This window comes from Carassius carassius, chromosome 35 (assembly GCF_963082965.1).
Source record: "Carassius carassius chromosome 35, fCarCar2.1, whole genome shotgun sequence".
Taxonomy (NCBI): domain Eukaryota; kingdom Metazoa; phylum Chordata; class Actinopteri; order Cypriniformes; family Cyprinidae; genus Carassius; species Carassius carassius.
The window spans coordinates 17,254,670-17,276,197 of record NC_081789.1 but is presented as its reverse complement, the minus strand read 5'-3'; the positions used below and the strand labels follow the sequence as shown (position 1 = coordinate 17,276,197).

The window sequence follows — 21,528 nt, the reverse complement described above, 5'->3', positions numbered from 1 at the left end:
TTTTTTGTTGTTGTTGTTTTTGTTTTTGTTATATTACTAGTAAAAATTATGACAATTTAAAAGATTTAAAAACTGTTAAATTATTTAACACACACACACACACTTATATATATATATATATATATATATATATATATATATATATATATATATATATATATATAATATTACTATTTCTCACGTCACATGATCCTTCAGAAATCATTCTAATATGCTATTATTATTATTTGGTGCACAGTTATCAATTATAATTGCTGCTGAATTGTTATGTGTTATTATTATTGTTATTTTTTCATGGAAAGTGTGATACATTTTAAACATTTTCAGATTTGATATTAGCTGTTGAAATTTCACCTTTGCTCTTAGAGGAATAATTTTTTTTTTTTATTATAACAGAAAATGATTATTTTAGATTGTAATATTTGTAACAAAATTACTGTTTTCACTGTAGTTTTGTTCAAATAAATGCAGCCTAGGTAAGAATAAACTTTATTATGTTAAAGATTTTTTTTTATTCTATAGTACATTATATTTTTAAGCTAAAATACTTATTTGCATTGTAATTTCATAATACATCACAGACAGCAGCTTTAAAGTAGGCTGACAAGGAAGTACAATGGCACAACACAATACAATATCAAGCAGACACTGATTGGAAACACACAAGAAGACTCCTAGACTAAGGAAATCAGAGAAGGACGGACAGATAGGCAGTCAGGCAGGTGCTGCGGACAGACAGCTCAGAATAAATTGGGTGAGACTGGAGATAAACCAGTGGACAGAAGATAGTGGGTAATGACAGATATACAATAAGGTTAAGTTGTTGTTGGGGTGTGTATGTGTGGCTTTGTGTAACGCCTCTACTGTAACTCTCCACTGTGTCTCAGGTTACTCCTGTAGGCTGGTGTCACAAGGCATGTCCCTCATCATCGTCAATGAAGATTCCCTGGATGTGAGTACATATTGTGTTTTTATATGTGTGTGTGTGTGTGTGTGTGTTGATGAGTGTTCTTAGGCTGTCTCTGGAGGACACTGGGTGTGGACAGGTGAGGGAAGTGTTTGTCTTTGTTCTCGTACAGGTGAAGGTAACTAAGGTGTCTGGTGTCATCATTGAGAACTTGATGAAAGCGTTATGGATCGTATGGACACACATATGAGCAAAACACACACTCATATATGTTATGACATAAAAGCACATGAGAAAAAGCCGAAAAGCGCACACAGGTGATTTTTCAATTAGAGGAATGTTTTTGTTCTCTAGAATGATTTTAAAGTAGAAATGCTTCATCATTCCAGTTTTAAAAGGTGGATTATAATAGGTATCAATTTTATTGCGTCTCTTTAATAATGTTTTCCTAATTTTTTTTCAAGTACTCTGTACTTCGTCGACTTCTCTATTTTTCTCACACACACAAGGTTAATTACTTCCAGGCAAAGATAGTCATAAAAGTGAGCTTGTAAAGTCTTAGATCTCTGAGAACAGTTGGCCAGACAGCAGAGCATCTCTCTCACACACACACACACACACGGACCGAACTGTGTACTGAAATCAAAGGCTCCTGGGAATCAGCAGGATTCATTCTTTGCCTGTTTAGAATGAAACATTGATAATGGTTTGTAAAAATACTGTTGCTAAATTTTTGGACCATTATGTTTACAGTTATTGTGTCTGAAATTACAACAGTATGTTCAGATGAATCGGATAGTTATTGTTGTTGGATACAGACATTAAGAGGCCATGCTATGCTGTAAATATAATTATAGCTAAAGGGTATTGATGCCCCTTTGTTAGCATCGAATTGCTTATATCAAACCCACAGAATAATTTTCAGATGAGAAGCATTTTTGCATGTGCAAAAAAAAATTTTGGCTAAAATTCGTACTTGGTGTGAACAGGCCTAATTGGCTCAAACTGAAGCCTACGGCCTGGCAACAGGTTTTTGCGGTTGCAGTGGATGGCAATTAATAAATTATATTGTTGTTTTTTTTCTGCCTCTAATGGACCACCATTGGCAGTAATCAATATTGTGCTTTTGAAAATTGTCCAACCACATGTGATTTATTGAATGAGTGTTTAATGGCCTTTTATTTATACATATTATGCAACTAGTAAAAAAAGCATCGTAAAAGACTGGCATTTTGTGGAGATGGACAGCTTTAGCCTCAGTTAAAATATCCAAAATAATTCTTTCTTATCTTACCAAGCTCTTAAAATAACCCACAATACTTCAGACATGGCTGGGGTGAGCCTAATGTCACAGCTGTGTGTTTGTGTGGAAGATATGGAGTGTGTGTGTGTGTCAGCTGCCGTTTCGTGTAAAGGACAGTTGGGCCAACACATCACACTCCTTCATGTCTTCTTCTATCTGTCTGTCATCTATGTAATGCACAAATAAGTTGATCATTGTTGATGGTGTGATTGGTCGATTTTCTCTGTCTCTCCTGTCACACAACTCCTCCTCCGTCTGTCAGCGGCTCCCAAATTTACAGGAACAGTGTGTGCATTAGAGTGTGTTCGAGCATAAGTGTGTGTGTGTGGTGAGGAGTAACGCGATCTCCTTTTGGCGCTCAATCACGTCAAAACAAATTCTGCCAGCCAAGCCTCCTGGGTAAACATGATGGCTTTTGACTCAGACTCTGTGACAAGTTCCATCTGTCACTCTACTTTGACACACACACACACACACACACACACACGGTCCCATTCAGACAGCTGGTGTCCTTGTAACACACACAGAGGCATTCTTACCCAAACATTTTTTCTGCTTTGCACATATTCTTATCATGGCCCACACATATTTGCTCTTACTTTCCCAGACACACACACACAACAGTCTGTATGATCTTTCTGATAGGCTGCGTTCCAAGTTAGCCATCAGACTGACTGTATTACATGACATACACAAACACGCTCACTGTAGTCGTCATTAATCATATACACACAGTTTGTGCTCCTCTTTACTGTCTCTTTGTGTAATACAAATACTATACACAGTACTGAGGTCAGCACATGCACAAGACGACTGACATGTGATCGAGATTTCTCTGTTTGGGGGCCAGGTATCACACAGGTATCCACATGTTTGTTTGTTTTATAAGTATAGGGCTGTTCTGGCATTTAAAGGGGTAGTTCATAATAAAATGAGAATTTTGTTAGCACTTTCTCACAGGTTGTTGTTCTATACTTGTTTGAGGTTATTTTGTCAGTGAGTTGCAAAAGGTGATCATTTTGACAGTTCATGCAACTATTCCTTTTTTCCACTATAACAGTTCATAGTGACTTGTAAATTAACTTAACAATACTATAAATGTAGTTGATATGACTTGTGAACTGTATTCCAAGTCAAAAGCATTGTGATGGGATTTTTTTCCCTGTTTAGGCTTTACATGTTTCTGTTAACTGGCAATAGTAGTATTTTTAAGTGAATCATTCCTTTAAACATCATGAAATGAAACTTCCTGTGCGATATCACTGTTTGGGTCATCTTCTACCAGGCTACAGGCAGAAACTCCAATCTGCTAAACCTGTAATAAGAAATGTAAAGAGATGGACTGTTGAAGCTGAGCGGGATTTACAAGCCTGCTTTGAACTTACTGATTGGAGTGTTTTTGAGGATGTAGCTACTGATCTGCATGAGCTTACTGACACCGTGACATCCTACATCAGTTTCTGTGAGGACATGTGTGTTCCCACCAGGACTTATTTAACATTTAACAACGACAAACCTTGGTTCAGTGCAAAACTCACAGCTTCGCTAGGCCAAAGAGGTTTGTGTGTGTGTGAGAGAGAGAGAGAGAGAGCGAGACCTCAGTTTATGAACTGCATTGCTGGTAGACTGCCATTGAACAGATAAGGTGACCTGTCATGTTCGCCTTAAAGTCTCATTCATTCACTCACTCACTTGTGTGTGTGTGTGTGTGTGTGTGTGTGAAAGAGAGATTTCTCTATGAATGGAGAATGTGATCTGTGATATGTAACACCAAAGGGGCCTTTCTCTCTATTTTAAATATAAATCTGATAAGATCCTTTTCGCAGGAACCTGAGAACACAACAAAGCTGCAATGTGTGTGTCTGTTTGTGAGTTAGTGTGCGCTTGTACAGTGGTGTTTTCTATAAATGTACGTGTGTTTGTGAGAACATGTACTCTATTCAGTTCCCAGCACAAATACGTACAGAAAATAACATTTAGCTTGGATCATGAAATACATTCACTTCTGATATCTGTCAGGGAACGACATAGAAAAATGTAATGCACATCCCAAATAAGGGAAGTCTGGAGTCCAAATGAGTCCTTAATGGGTAAAACACTAGTTTTCTCTAGAGTGTCTCATCAGGGTCTCAGTAGAAATTACAGAATGACAATGAAACATGCGGGCATCGTCTGTGCATCACCAGTCATCCCACCCTGTCAATCAAATAGCTCTTTAAAACTCCTCATCATCTGAACTCCAACACACTCGCATCTCTATTCATTTGGGAGACACTAGTACCATCTTGCATAGTATAAGGAATCCCACTTTAGTTTTTTTCAGTTAAACCCTTTGTGTTAAACCCCTAGATATTTTTAGTAATGGTTTAATCTTTTGTTAATTTTAATAAATAACAATTAGAATAATGTTTATATGTAAAACTAAGTTTTATATTTTTATGGGTTTAAGTTTAGACATTAAAAAAATTAAGCATTTTTGATTGCCATTTCAGACCTTTAAACGCATCAAAAAATACCCACCGATAAAACATCTATAATACAATTAAATATTTGCAATTAATTTGTTGCTTTTAAAATATATTTTAGTGGTAACAGTTTTAAATATGATTCATTTCAGTTAAATTTTTTTTAAATCATTTGGTATCAGTAACAAACAATGAACAATACACACATACTATTTTTTATAAATTATTTTTTTTAAGTAAAATGTAAATTTATATTTCAAATTAAAATGCTTATATATAAAAATTGTATTTTATTAGTACGTCATTCATGAATATTAAAGAAAATATTAATGTGTGTGTGTGTGTGTGTGTATATATATAATTGATCAAATTAATTTGTACAAAAATGTGTTCAATTAATTATCTGATATTTATCTTCTATATATTAGGGCTGGGCAAATTAACGCTTTATTGTGCTAACGCATTAATTAATAAATTCCCAACTGAACCACGCTCTGGCCCACATCTTCCAAACGAACCGGCACAGAATCATCACACTATGCAAACGAACTGGGCTTTGGGGGTCAAACGCGCTCAGGCATGGTTAAGATTGCCTAGTTTGAGTACACCCTTATTCTCCCACATACCGCACACAGGAGTCTCGACCCGACTGCACCCTCACCCCCATCAAGTGTTGTCCCACGCCGCACTCTACTGCGTAGGGTCCCTCGATCAGAAGGTGCTTGTTATAATATTATGATTGAGACTCTGGACTCTGTTTTTCTACAACAATGCCCTGGCAGTGACGAATAGCTTTGGTTTTATATTTAATTTGATTACATTTATGTTTAAGTTGAGATTTAAGAGAAATATTTTAAAGCTACTAGGCTATGTAAAAGGAATGCTGCAGTAAAAATTACCTTATTTGTTCAAAGCATTTACAAACAAACACTTATTGTAAAGTTTTACCATTTTATAAAAAAACAAAACAAACAAACACTACTGTCAATTCTTTTTGCCTCCAGAATGGTGTAGTTACAATGTAAGTAGTAGGTGTTAACTGTTTTAGTGTTAATGTATGTTTTCTTAGTACAGTATTTTCTACTCCTATGAATTTATTAGTTTGTTTTTGCTTTTCTTAAGTAATTGCATGGTTATCGTTAGTGAAACTATGTCTGGAGTAATGCAGGATGAATTCTGTGTTCATTGTGTTGTTTGTCCTGGGATTAAGATTTGGTGACTGTTAGCTGTCCCCATGGACACTGCGCTGGCAGGCGTGAAAGCGAGAGGTTTGACTGGCACGTTCTTCCGGCTTATTAGCACCTCTGTGTAGGAGTATTACGATGTTAACTGCAACGCAAAGCTAATTGCTCACACTTACTCAAACCCGCACACCCGCTCGTACACAAACATTTCAGAGATCATTAATGGGGTCATTTAATTGTTAAATAAATAAGATATGCAAACACTCCTCTTAGTCCCAGATTTATAAACTCACATCCTGGAGAGAGACACATTGATGCATCCTGTCTGAAGTTCAGGAGTTAATACTAAATCGAATCAGCCGTGAGTGTCTAATGGAGAGAGAGCTAGAGCTCTCTAATGGAGAGCTGTCTTTAATAATAAACTGGGAAAATTAGTTGGTAGTGAATTAACAGTAGCAGTTTTCTTAGGCCAATGTTTATACACTAAGACACACACACAAACACTAATGCTTTGACTTTCAGCACTCCCTTGATCTATAATCAGTCTTAATTCTTCCATTACGTTTCTGTTTTTCTTTCCTTCATGTTTTCCCGGGAAAGGTGAACGCAAACAGGAATTCCTGAAAGAAAAGATAAACACACACACACACACACACACACACACACACATTAACAGGCTAAACATGTTTGGGTTGAGCTGAGGAGAGGAGATGAGCTCTAGTTACTCAGGAATCTGGATGGCTGATCTCAGTTCTGCTATAAAACGTTTTCCAAAAACACAGGAGTCTCAACTTGTGATTAGTTTCAATAGAGTTTGATATTAGTCCTTATTATGTTCCTAAGCTAACAATTCAATAATCACAAGAATACAAATAGGCAGATAATAAATAAAATTAGTATGGGCTATTTTTTAGCAATACTTCAGTGTTGAAAGAAAAAGTACACATACTTTTATAAGGAGTACTTTGTTATTAATATGCTTAGTTTACTTTAAAATAATATACTTAAACTGAGTGTAAACTGAATGTAATATTATGAGACATGAATGTTATTTACAAATAAAATAAAATGTATGATTGTTTAAATTTATTTAAAATCTCTGTTTCTATTGTTTATATTAAATATCTATTGATTGAAAGCATTTATGGTAAACTAAAATAAACCTTAATGTAATTCTGGTGAAACGTATCTGTCATGTATTTAAATATATTTGTAATTACACATTTGTGATGATGGCACTGCAATTCAGTACATTAAAAAATATTTACTTTGTGATTATTGATTATTAAATTATAATTGAATCAAATTAAGTGTACTTCAAAGCATGATAAAACAATATTAAAACAATAATTTAAAAAATTAATTAATTAATAAATTAATTTTAAAGTAAAACTATATTTTGCATTATTACAAAATAAGTTTTTCAAAAAGTGTTTTTAAGTGTGTTAAGTTAGGAAAGTACACTTAAGTGGCCTTTTATGTATTTCCAATATATATATAGATTTTTTTATCATCTGCAAGTGGTTCTTAAAGGGATAGTTCACTTTTTGGTCCTCACTGACTTGCATAGTTTTTTTTTTTAAACATGGAAGTCAGTGGGGACCAGTAAGGTGAACTATCCCTTTAAAAAACATACTTTTTAAGATTTGAAATACACTACATAGTGCATATTCGGTACAATTAAGCTCCATTTACAAGTACAGCACAGTGCATTCTGGGTAAAACCACACATTTTATGCCCTAAAATGCTACTTGAATAGGCAGCTCGCCAAGTTTTGGAGCAGAGCGATAGTTTCAGCAAGATATTGATTAGAGTCGGCCGTATGAAGTGAATTCATCCACTGTGTTACACGTACGCTGTCGTAGCGCTGACAGAGACTTCAACAGCTGTGTCCATGTATGTTTGTGCGTGTGTGGCCACCAACGCCGTGCCTCATTGCATGCTGTGTCGTCCACATGGTTCTCATTACAGATTGAGGGATGTTTGTTTTCTCTATTAGTGACTCTGTCCCATTATCAAGATCTCAATCAGAAACTGCCTGCAACCACAATTCAATAAACACGCACGCACATATTTCACCTTCTCTTTTTATCTCTCCGTGTCTTTTGGCTCATATATGCATTCATTGCAAACACACATGTTTGAGTTCTTATCTCAATATGGACATGGTTTTATTTTATTTTTTTATTTTTTTTATAAAATGCTAACTAGCTGGCATTTCATTCTTGACAAACTTTCCTTTCCTTCCTCCTTTATCATATTTTTCTTTCTCTCTGCCCATATAAAGTTCTTTTTGGCCAACAGTTCATGGTTTTGAGTCCTTTAAGGGCTTAGAGTGTCTCGGATGACAGGATGATGTGTAACAGGTGTGTGTGTGTGTGTGGGTGTAAGATTGTGGCGCTAACAGCCCCAATGACACCACTTAAAACATCCCCTTCAACTTCCTTTGGCATTACGCTCTTGCTCTGATATGTGTGTGTGATCCATGTGTGTGCGTGAGAAGTGTGTGAAATGTACTGTTAGGGAAATAAATGTGTGCTGTGCTGGGATGTTTCTCAGGAAAGTATTGAAGTGGTTTTATGTAGCAATAGACATGGTATAGAAATTAAACTGTAAACTGACAAATATGGATGTGTTGTTATATGTGTATTTATGGGTTTTTAGTGTGTGAGGTCATACATTTTCTCCCTTTCTTGCCCCCCAGGCAACCAGGGCCACACTAACAGCTCATTGCTCCTCACTGGGTGACAGTCTGAGGAAGGAGAATGAGTTAGCGCTCATCATAGATGGGCAGACGCTCAAATACGCCCTCTCTTTCGAAGTGCGTCAGGCCTTCCTCGACCTCGCGCTGTCCTGCAAGGCCGTTATCTGCTGCAGGTACTGTATATAGACCGAAACACACACAAAAATACATTTATATGCACACTAATGATTAACTCAGAGGAAAATGTTATTTATGTCAGTTCTTTTGGAGAAATACAAATACAGTCAGCAGAGACATGGCTGTATAATTTTATATCGGCATCTCACTCATGATATGATAGAGTGTGTGTGTATGTGTGTGTGTGTGTGGAAGTCTGTATATAAAAAATGTTTTTTTTTTGTTTGTTAGTTTTTTTGTGTGTACATATACTTTTTATATTTAATTATTGTTTTATTTATATCTATCAGTTGATCTATCTATTGATCTACTGATTTTGGTAGTAGTTGTTAATATTGTTATTTATTTATGAAAGTCCATTTACGCCACAGAATAAAAACTAAAAAAGGTTATTGCGACTTTTTATATCACAATTCTGACTTTTTTCTCAGAATTGTGTGTTTATATTATGCAGTTCTGAGAAGAAATTCAGAATTGTAAGATAAAAAGTCGCAATAAACTTTTTTAGTTTCTATTCAGTGGAGTAAATGGGCTTCCATACTTTTTTTCTCAGAATTCTGGGATATAAAGTTATAAAGTCCAATTCTAAGGGGAAAACTCAGAATTACAAGTTTTTATCTCATAATTCTGAGGAAAAAATTTATATCTTGCAATTCAGACTTTATAACTCAAGAGTTGCATTTTAGAAAGTTAGAATTGCAAGATAGAAAAAAAGTCACATTGCAAGATATAAACTCGCAATTCTGAAAAAAAAGTTGGAATTGTGAGTTTGTATCTCGCAATTCTGAATTTATATCTCAGAATTGAAAGTTTATTCTCAGAACTGTGAGGTTATTTTTGTTTTAGAATTGCGTGTTTGTTTCACAATTCTTACTTTATAACTCGCAATTGCGAGTTTATATATATATATATTGCAAAATGTGAACTCACAGTTGTAGGGAAAAAAAGAATTGTGAGAGAAAAAATAGTAATTACCTTTTTTATTTTTTATTCAGTGGCGAAACTGACTTTCATCATTTATTTTATTTATTTATTTACAAAGAAATATATAAATAAATATAACTTTTTATATTGTGTATGTAGATAGAAATATCTATCTATACAGTAATTATTCTTATAATTAATACACAACATACTGTTTTTTTAAATAGTTGGTAATATAAAAATATTCTTTATATATTTACAATAAACTGTGTATTTTATAATTATATTTGTTATACATTTTTCCATACATATTTAGCTACATACAGGAAAAATGCAGTTATAGTAAAGGTTAATATAGTTATAGTTAATAAGAATGTAGAGGTATAACATTAATCTAGATGAATCTGATTTGATTAGAAATACTGAGTTTAGATGGATTAAAAAAAAGAAGTAATAAATTCATAAGCATAAGTCTCAGTTTGCTCATCATATAATTGCATTGTTGTCTGGGAAAAAAATTTAAGATATAAAAGAGAACTTCTCTGGGGTTTTTGGGGTATTCATTCAGGCATTACCACTGAACACTGTGTGTGTGGAAACCCCACCCCCCCAAAAAAACTCTCAAAATGAGGGAGTTTACTCTGCGTGGATGTGCATGTGTGTGTGTCCTTATGAAAGGTTGTGTCTTGCCCTGGGTGACTAAATAACTGGTGAAAATAAGCGCTTGGCTCCCAGAACAGAGAGGCTGTGCAGAGGTAAAGTAATATACTGAGCTCTGTGCAAATGTCAAACTAATGACTCACTCACTGTCATTATCCACTCACACACAGGTAGACAATGCAGTCATTCACATCACATTGTTCAATACTGTAAATTTAAATCTGAATATAAATAAGCATGCTGCAAGTTTCAGACAGTTCTGATTCGATAAAAAAAATGTTTCCATGTGTGAGAGGGAGTAATTGACTTGCTGTTGCATGAAGCCCATATCCTGACTGTGGTCTCCAAGGCACTACAAACCGACTGAACCAACCCATCCAGAACCCCCCACACTATCCCGAACCACACAAATCCACAGACAACCAGCAGAGAGGAGCACAAGTGTGTGTGTGTGTGTGTGTTGAAGAGAAAGTTTGCATGTGTGCGCTCCATCCTTGATTTCCTGAGTTCACATTCTGTTTATTTAAAGAGCTGCTTTAGCCTTCTTATTTTCTGCTCAGTTCCACCATGAAGAACATTAGCCAGCCTTTCATCTGCCTACTGCCTCTGATCTCCCCTCCGGCTCACTGTGATTTTGTGAGGTATAGAGTTATTGTGGGAAAAGGGTGGAATCGATCAACAAAATGACAAGAGAAAGTGCTTTGGGGGGGATTAGTCTTTTCAATTTTAAATTTTTGTGAGTATACCATGCCCATGCTATTAGAGTCATCATACATCTTTACTAGCTTGCACATTTCTGGCCAATTTTTTCAAAACTTTGTATTTGCAGCTCTAATGTTACATCTCCTATAGGTTAAGTATTTGTTGCAGCATTTCTCATTTGTCAGGTATCTTCAGCTGCTAAATGAATTAATGTTAATGTCTGTCTGTGATCATTAATTTTTCTTTGAAATCACATCCAACACCTTCCAAAGGGAGATTTTATTGTGCTTTCTGTTTCAGTGAAGTATCATGATTATATGTCTTCTGGACTTGCTGTTTTGATATCATGATATTATTATACCCTGATATTTTGGTACTGACTGAGTAATGTAATGTCCAAAACACATTTACTTCAAAACTTAGCTTGGTATAATTAAAAAAAATTAAATAAACAAATAGTGTTATTTCAGTTTTCCAAAACACATTTACTGTACTTCAAAAAATACCTTAAAAAAACAAATGTAATTAAAAATAATAATAATAAAATTTAAAAAAAAATATATATATATATATATTTTTTTTTTTTTTTTTTTTTTTTTTTTTTGGCATAGTAAAGTGGTACAGTATGCTAAGCTAGGAGAACAAATATACTAAGACATGAAGACAAAAAACACGAAGATGCATTTAATTTCACAATTTATATCTTAAATAATTGGTATATATGACAGAATTTAAAGGAATAGTTAATCTAAAATATGAGTTCAGTTACTTACCTGATGTTGTTCCAAACTCAAGATTTTCATTCAGCGAAGACATTTTTAATATTCACTCTTTTGTCCATCGATTGATCCAAATCCATGTCATTAAAATATACATGGATCAAATAGTATGAAAAGACATGGTAAAGTTAATCCATATGAAACAAGCAGTTTAATCCAAGTCTTCTGAAGAAATGTGATGAACAGATTTGATTTAAGCTTTATTTAATTATATATATATATATACACACACACACACACACACACACACACACAAACTTGATCGCAAGAGAACAAACCTCACTGGTTCTCATGCATCAAGCACAAGGTGATTCAGACAACATGCAGTCTAAAACATTTTTTAAACATTTCTAATCAGGCACTGCATAGAGTACCCATTAAAAGTTATTTCAGCCAATGAAATCAAATTGTGGTCTAAATTGTTCTTGACACCAAACCTCTTGGTCATCTTTCACACTTCTCTGTTGCTGTCTGATGATGTTGTCACTTTAATGAACAGATTCAGTAATTATAGACATATTATAAAGCATAATTGAGAAATTTATAGTACTTCGATGTAACATTTGTCTTGTTTTTCTTTCAGGGTGTCCCCACTGCAGAAGTCAGAGATTGTGGACATGGTGAAGAAGCATGTGAAGGCCATCACGCTGGCTATCGGAGACGGAGCCAACGATGTGGGGATGATCCAGACGGCACATGTGGGAGTGGGCATCAGCGGGAACGAGGGCATGCAAGCCACCAACTCATCTGACTACTCTATAGCCCAGGTCTGACACAAGCACACTCATGTAATTCATTAATCACACACACACATACACACACATCTCATCTTTAAAAACATAATTACACTACCACAACACACAGCACACAGCAGTCTTCTGCCCACAGCGCTGTTGTATCCGGGTAGCTGCTCCTGCAGTAATGGTTCACATGTGTTCCTGCGGGCAAACTTAATTCTTCTCTCTTTAGTTCTCATACCTGGAGAAGCTGTTACTGGTTCACGGGGCTTGGAGTTACAACCGGGTCACCAAATGTATCCTGTACTGCTTCTACAAGAATGTGGTTCTGTACATCATAGAGGTCTGTATGATAATCACAATCAAGAGGTCGTGAGACTTTAAAAGAGGTAGATCATATAAAAATGACAATTCTGCCATCATCTGTCTTCATGTTGCCAACCTGTATGGTTTTCTTTATTCTTTAAAACACAAAAGGAGATGTTAGACAGTGGGTTTCATGTCTGAATAGCAACAAACTGACTAAATAGTGCCAAGTCTGACATTAATGATTCAGAAATCTCCTGGTATGTGTTATGTTGTGAGAGTTGATAGCAACAGTGGATGGCAGCTTTTTCAGAAAATGTACATTTATCGCACAAAGCTTTAGAATGACTATATACAATTTTCTTTTCTTTTATTTTGTATTTGAATGTATTTTACCAATATTTATTTTCAAATATATTTTAGAAAATGTATATATTTTCTTCTGCTCACCATTATTTATTTTATTTTATTTTTATTTTATTTGTTCATTTTTTATATAGAATACAGTGTTATAAATACAAACAATACTATTCAAGAAAGTCACACGAGTTTGGGATGATGTGAGGTCAAGTATATTTTTCATTTATTTCTGGGCAAACTTTTTCTTTAAACATCAGGCTTTTGCCTTTGGACTGTGCTGTACTTACATTTAGATCACTTTTTAAAGGGAGTCATCAAAATTAGCCCTGATCCACTCACACACACACACACACACACACACACACACACACACACACACACACACACACACACACACACACACACACACACACACACACAAACAAACATGCCCACAATGTTTTTTTCTCTCTCCTTTTTCTTGCCTTTTTTTAACACAGACACCCTTGTGTACATTAAGTAGACTGCTTGCAGCTGTTTATGGAAGTGTTTGACAGTGATAAATGAGATGCCCCCTCTAGTCTCTGCTTTCCATCTCACACACACACACACACACACACACACAGAGGCACAGACAAAGAGCCGCTGACCCCTATCTATAGTGCCTGGGACCTTCCAGTTCAAAAAACTGCATACCAGATACACACTGTCGTTCGAGAGCTGTGTAAGTGTGAGTGTGTGTGTGCACTAGGTAGAGTGTGAGCTTTACTGACAGGGTCACCGTTCTGCACACTGGAGCATTTGTCAGCTGTGCCACAACCTTAAAATGGCAGCAGGTGCAGAAACATGCCCCCCTCATTCCCCCAAGGCCTGTGTGTTGGAGTGTGTGCTTATGTGTGTGTGTTTGTTACGGTTAGAGCTGGGTAAAGGTTAAATGTTTAGATGTCTCTATATTTGTAGAATGCGATTGTCCATGCACATCTGTCCGTGTTTGGGGAAAAGGGGCATTTTGGGGGTCTTACATGAGAATAAGCTTCCAGCAAAGAAGAGCTTTAAAGGTCAAAGTTCACAGACTGCCTTTGTCTTTATAGCGGAGACATTGTGGGGGATGGACAGCAAGTGGACATGTGTATGAGCGTGTGTGTGTAGGCTTTTGTTTGTATGAATTGACCTTTGCCTTGAGTTTGATGTTGTCTGAAAGTATTTTGCTAGAGGGTTTCCATGTTCCTCATCTTTTTTGTGCCCTCTCTTTGCAGTATTGTTTATCTTCACTTCTGTTTTGTAACACACTTCCATCTCTTTTTCCCTCAGCTTTGGTTTGCGTTTGTAAACGGTTTCTCTGGACAGATCCTGTTTGAACGTTGGTGCATTGGCCTGTACAATGTGGTATGTGTGTCTGTCTCTCTCTTTATAGTTTAACATTCTGTGGTCAGACATTTGGTGCACTCCTGATAAGGCTTTGGTGGCATCAAATGTATCATTTAAAGAGAAGACAATGCCAGAATGCATTGTTGCAAATTTGGTGAAAACGTTCATCCAAGATGTTAGATAATTAACAGTGATAGACCAAAAAGATATCAGCCAATCTTTGGCCTTTTTTTATTTATCTGCAGATAAATGTGACCACTTGGCATTTTTTTCTTTTTAATGTTACATTTAGTCATTTAGCAGACACTTTTATCCAAAGCGACTCTCAAATGAGGACAATGGAAGCAATCAAAAACAACAAAAGAGCAATGATATACAAGTGCTACAACAAGTCTCAGTTTGCTTAACGCAGTACACATAGCAAGGGCTTTTAAGAATTTAAGGCATTTAATGTTGTGTGAATAAATTGAATGCACCAAAAATAAGTCTCTTTTGCACAGCAGGGCTTCATTTACATAATTAAAATACAGTAATATTGTAAAATATTATTACAGTTTAAAATTAATGTTTTCTGTTTAATTATATTTTAAATCATAATTTATTCCTGTGATGCAAAGCTGAATTTTCAGCATCATTACTCTAGTCTTCAGTGTCACATGATCCTTCAGAAATCATTCTGATTTAAGAAACTGTTTAAGAAACATTTATTATGTAGTGCTTTTTATTATTATTATTCTTAAACAGAATATAATTAAAAATTAATACAATATCTATTTAAAATGGAGATCTTTTATACATCTTTATTAAGTCGTCACTCTCACTTTTGATCAATTAATATGTCCTTGCTAAATAAAAGTATACATTTTTTTGTATCTAAATTTTGAACAGTACTGTACAGTTTACCTGACCTATTTTGTATTGACATCAGAAATTGAAAAACACATATTTGTCTACCACTATTGTATGACATGCTGTTCTATTCCAATCAGAATATTTCAATTCAGCTTTTATTTTGGTTGTGCTTTGGTTTAGAAACATACTGTATAACACACTGTAACGCTCGAGAATGTTCATCTGTTTTTCAGATCTTTACTGCTCTTCCTCCTTTCACACTGGGGATAGTTGACCGGCCGTGCAGTCAGCAGAACATGCTACGCTTCCCTCAGCTGTACCGCATCACACAGAACGCAGAAGGGTTTAACACTAAGGTACCAAGATTTCAGTAGCCTATACAAATGCGCCATTTCAATCACAAATTACTCATACTGACACAACAAATACCTGGAGACTTATAAATCTGTCTGTAGTGAGTGTCAGACTGTTATTATGATCATCACGCTAGCTTACATCCTGTGTTATAATTGATTATCCCAGTCTGATGTGGTTAGAAACGTCAGCGTATTGTTTGAATGTGACTTCACTGTAGATAAACATGAGTGCAAGAAACAGCTCTGTTTCCACCCAGATAATAATGAGATTCATAAGCTGAAATAAGACAGTCATTCATTTATAGCCGAGGATCAGTGTTTGTGTGTGTGTGTGTTTGGGGTGATCTGGGGGACATTGCGCTGGCTGTGCAATTGCAGAGAAACTGTTTGTGTGGGCTGTGTGTATCTTGGCATCAGTATGTCTTGACTGACTCTCCCCTTCTCCCGTTCCTGCTTTCTGGCCCCCCCTTCCTCTCTCTTTCATTGCCTCTTTCTCTTTTTCCAGGTCTTTTGGGGTCACTGTATAAATGCTCTCATTCACTCCATTATTCTCTTCTGGTTTCCACTCAAAGTTCTGGAGCACGGTAACTATCACAAGCACTCACACACACACACAAGTGTAGACCTCTCCAGCTTGAGTGTGTGAACCGCTGAGTATCTTTCATCACCCGTTTTGTTTCTTCAGACACTCCCTTTGACAACGGCAACAGCGTCGACTACCTGTTCGTGGGGAACATCGTCTACACGGTGAGTTGTGAGCGGTGGCATTTACTGCTCCGTAGTTCCCTGCCAGTGAGAGGTCACACATTATTTCCTTGCTAATGCTGTTATTCCAATCGTTGGCTGCCAGTGTTTACACTGTAAACTTGTTAATGTCTCTTTTCAAAAAAGAAAACATTTTTGTGAATGATGAGAATCGACAAGACTGCTCACCATTGGCATTTGTGGGCAGTTTACGACTGAAATTCTGCATTTCAAGTCTACCATTCTAACAGTCATTTAACTTATTTATTGCTTTAAATACTTGGAATGGTTTTTTTCTGGAATTTTCTTGGAATTCTGGCCTCTTAAATTCATATTCTATATCAGTTTTTGTGGCCTTAACTAAAAAAAAATTTATTTAATGTTCTTTTCTTTTTTTTCTTTTTTTTTAACTAAAACTAAAAGTATTACCTATTCATTTAGGGATGTGAAAAATACATATTTTCATAATTGACTGGTTTGAAGGTTGTCTAATGTTAAAGATATATTTATATATATAAAACATTGAAGTAAAACTCTTACTATAAGGAGATTTTATTTGTTTACCTGCATGTGTCATTTGAACATTAATCAACATCACAGAACTGTGAACATTCAAATCACAAAAAACATCACAAAAAAAGTTTGGGAATACCTGAGCTACATGAATAATCGGCCTAAATTAAAACCCTGTATAGTAGGGCTGGATTATAAAATAACACACCAATCACACCTCACACCAATCACACAGATTTTTTTATGGGTTGTTCACATAGGCCATGTTCTTGTGGTTAAAACCTGGATGGAGTGCAACACAATGGAACAGTACGCAGACACATTTTTGACACCCTGCCTTAAAAGCACAATTCTTATTGCACACAAGCCTTTAAAAATTTCACAAAATGCAAACCAACTGTAAGATATCCGTCTGCATATGTACATAAACCAGCATTTTAAATATAACTTTTTACTGCACAAAAATCTCATGATCCTCACTCGTACCAAGCAATTTGAGGGGGGGGGGGGGGGGGTAATTTGTTACACCAATCATGTCTTTGAGTCTTAAATCTTTGGTATGAATTGTAATAAGTTCAAAAGGGTCTTCATTCATTTCCTGAATCAGACTATGCTGATCGTGCTGCTTGTTTGATTTGCATGCAGCCTGCTAAGTAAATGCTAAGATGTGTCTCATAATTTCACAGTATATTTTCCTATTCATATTTAAAACAGACTGCAACATCTTTCATTCCACGATTTCAGCATCTAAATCACTACAGTTCCCTCCCCACTAGCCAATCAGTGAACTGTATTTCACATATTGTTGTTGTGCTTTTGGCCATCCATTATAAAAATGAGGTTGTGTGTATGTGTGCAGCCCAGACTATTAAATACAGTATGTTGGGGTTTTTGGAGGCGATACTAGACTCTAGCCATAAAACATTAACGAATGAGTCCCATGGGGAGTGAAGTCTTTGTGTGCTGTTTTTTTTCTGTTCCTCGCAGGCCTCTTACTTTAAGGGCTAAATGTGTAATTGTGTTTTAAAGCAGTGTGCGTCGCTAGAGGCAATAGTAAGTCAATGCCTGTGTGAAAGCCCTCATCTGTTTTTTTTTTGTGTGTTGAAGCTGTACAGAACGTTTTACCAGGATGATGTGCTCATATCATTACTGTTCTTTATGACTCTCTCTCTCTTCCTGGTGCAGTATGTAGTGGTAACTGTATGTCTGAAAGCCGGTATGGAGACCACAGCATGGACAAGGGTACGTCAGTCCCCATCCTCCAACACAAACAAACACACACACTCTTCACTAAATGATTTTAAAAAAGTACAAGCGAACTGATGCTTATAACAGTAAGAAATATGTGGACTAAGAAAAATTAGCTTGTTTTTCTTAATGTACTTAATTTTGATGCATTTTTCCTGAAAACAAGATTCAGTTTCTTAAACTATTTAGCATGATGTGAGGATTTTTGCATATTTGTACTGGAAAACAGTACAAATATGCTGTCTGTGAAGTGCCCTCTAATGTATTGAATATTACAAAGCATTTGTTATGTCTGAATTGAAACACATTATAGAACAGTTTGAATTTGATATTGTGTCTAATTTGCACTGCAAAATGATTTTCTTTTTGTCTTGTTTTCCAGTACAAATACATACACTTTCTCAAATCAATAAACATTTGCTTGATAAGCAAAATTAGTTAAGATATTAAGTCTTGTTTTCTGAAAAAAAATTATCAAAATTACGTGTGTTAAGTAAGTGTTTGTTCAAAATGAGAAAAATAAGAATACAATTACTTTTATTAATAAAAATCTAATTATTAAATCTATTGTTAAAATAAAATTGTATTCATTCATTTAACAATTATATTAATTCATTTTGCTTGATTTTAGATTTTTGTAATATTTGTACTGGAAAACAAGACAATTTTAGCAGTGTATCAAAGCGATGTTTAATGCATTGAATTTATTCCAAAGCATTTTTTATGTTTGAATTGAAAGGAGATCCCTCTATACAACACTTTGCACTTGACATTGTGTCTTATTCTATTGGAATGTCATATATATATATTCTGGGAAGGGCTTTAGATAGATGGGGAACATGCTGCTGTGTCAGGACATTTCTCTGTCCCACTGCAATGTGTGTTGAGGAGACGTGGACACTCCTCGTCCGTTCAGCTGTCCTCACACCAGATCTTGTGATGATGAAGTAGAGGGGCCTTGGAATTCACATGGTTTCCATTACAGCTGAAGAAGTCTATATTCAGTGTGAAACTGACCATGACCTGGTTTCTCTTGTTCTAGTTTTCTCATCTGGCTGTATGGGGCAGCATGGTGCTCTGGATGTTGTTTTTTGCCGTCTATTCTGCAATCTGGCCAACCATTCCTATAGCACCAGATATGTTGGGCCAGGTGAGTGCAAATACACACACACCTGTTCATGTTTGTGCTTTCCCACTCACCTCCTGTATCTGACTGGCGCCTGGATGACTTGCTCTCTGGGTGTTCTGTGTCAAATTTCTAGACAGCCGTCCCATTTCGCACTCTCCCTGCACCTGCCACACAGTCACCCGAGCCCCAGGCTTTTACGGCCTACCCTGGAAGTGTTGACTCAAGTGGGTGGGCTGGTTTGTGCATCCTCACAGACATCTGTGTGTGTGTGTGTTTGTGTTTGATTGAGGAATACTCCAGAAAGATTTTTTGCTTCATAACCTAGTTAGTCGCCTCGCTCTCTGTTGTCTACATAGACGCCATCCTAACTGAAAAGGTACAAGTTCTAATTTGAAACACTCTGGAAAGGCAAGAACTCTGTATGTTATACATTTAACACACTAATGTTAATTGCATAGGATACTTGACTCAACTGATAGAGATTGGAGTTAGCATTTTACTACACTAAAGAAAAAACAAGCAATAAGCACATCACTCACAAAAATGGAATAAAATAGCTATTTCTATTTCTATTTGTTGTTTGAATTATTATAAAATGTTGTTATTGCATTACTATATATTTATAACCAACAATTTTCCTCTTTAGCTCCTTCAAAAATAAAAACAACATAAAACAATATATACATTTAAAAAAATACTATTCATATTAAATTGTGAGGATTTTTATGCATAATCAAATTTTGTGTAGAAAAAAAATGTGTGTATATGTGTGTGTGTGTGTGTGTATATATATGTATTTTTGCTTCTATAATTTATATATAAAACAAAAAAAAGAATTTTGTATTAATAACATTTCTTATTAATGTTATATATATTAATGTATTCCATAAATATGTCGGAAGTATAATTTTATATATAGCATATTTAAAAAATTATTATACACTTTTTACATTAAATTATTATACAATTTTTTTTTTTACTGTTTTTATATTTAGAATCAGCATTTCTCTTCAAAACAAAGATAGGCCACAAAAAGTTTATGTATGAAAAAACATTAAATAATAAAAATGAAATAAAATTGTATTGAATAAATTACATTATGAATATTTGTTATATATTAATAATAATGTTCATATATTATATATATTAATAATTTGTTCTTATAAAATTGTATTACATTTTACATAATACATTTCAATATTATCACATTTTAGTATATATAGTATTTCTGTAATTGTTTTTTTTTTCTTGCTTTGTCCACCATCTTGGATATTTTACCATGTGATATTTCAGTTCTTTAAGGGATTGTAATGCATACGTCTCAGGAGGCAGCATAATTGGAAGTGTGCCTATGGTGCCCCAAAATGCTACGTACGGGGGGCGACTCACTAGAGTTTTAAACAAAGCTAGTGTGTGTGGAGCGTTCAGGGGTGGGATAGAGCTCTCTGAAGCCCTCCGGCCCATTAATTTGATTTGTGTCAGAAATCAGGAATGTGCTCAACAGTGATGCGCGGATTGATCGGTCACCCGCGGTCACCTTCGGTTACGAGTCATCCAAAAATATTTTTAATGATATTCGGGTCGCGGTCGGTCGGGTCCTTTGAAATAAAGATGCCAATTAAACCTTTGTAATTTATATAGTACTATACACGATTTTGAAATATATAGGCCTACACTACACGCGAATAGAGTGACCACCTGTCCCGCTTTAGGTTGTACAGCAATTTTACCCTTTGTCCCGCCTCACGCAAATTGAGCATCTGTCCCACTTTTTCATTCGACCCTGCCTAATAAATACACGGATACGTCCATAGGCGTAGTGTTAACTTATTTCAAATAGTTCAGAGGAGAGAAATAAAAGCGTTAGTCGATAGGCTCAGTCGTACATCAATCAAACTGTTGACGCATGCGCTGTTCGGTCAGGTTAATAGCAACCAAAAAGAGAAGATGCACTTTTAGGCTAATAGCAAATGGACCGCAGCATACCCTTGATTAAGACCTGTAGATGGCGAAGCAGAGAGAACTTTTTCTCTGTGGGACATGGAGGAGAATACGACGTGAAGCGACATGGTGCATGTGAGTACCACAGAAAAAAAGCACATCATCAAGAAACATGAAAATAAGTGCAAT

General features: G+C 35.5%; 1 protein-coding gene across 4 annotated transcripts in view; it reads left to right on the top strand.

Moving 5' to 3' along the window:
- LOC132116070 (phospholipid-transporting ATPase IB-like) overlaps nt 1-21,528 on the top strand; it is a 61,778-nt gene that overhangs the window by 28,239 nt on the left and 12,011 nt on the right. For all 4 annotated transcript variants that reach the window (XM_059524644.1, XM_059524643.1, XM_059524646.1 and 1 more), the window contains 10 exons: nt 888-952; nt 8,565-8,737; nt 12,390-12,573; nt 12,776-12,886; nt 14,500-14,574; nt 15,642-15,764; nt 16,270-16,348; nt 16,450-16,511; nt 18,207-18,263; nt 19,312-19,419. In XM_059524644.1, the coding sequence (XP_059380627.1) occupies nt 888-952; nt 8,565-8,737; nt 12,390-12,573; nt 12,776-12,886; nt 14,500-14,574; nt 15,642-15,764; nt 16,270-16,348; nt 16,450-16,511; nt 18,207-18,263; nt 19,312-19,419 (1,037 nt within the window). The remainder of the gene's footprint in view (nt 1-887; nt 953-8,564; nt 8,738-12,389; nt 12,574-12,775; nt 12,887-14,499; nt 14,575-15,641; nt 15,765-16,269; nt 16,349-16,449; nt 16,512-18,206; nt 18,264-19,311; nt 19,420-21,528) is intronic.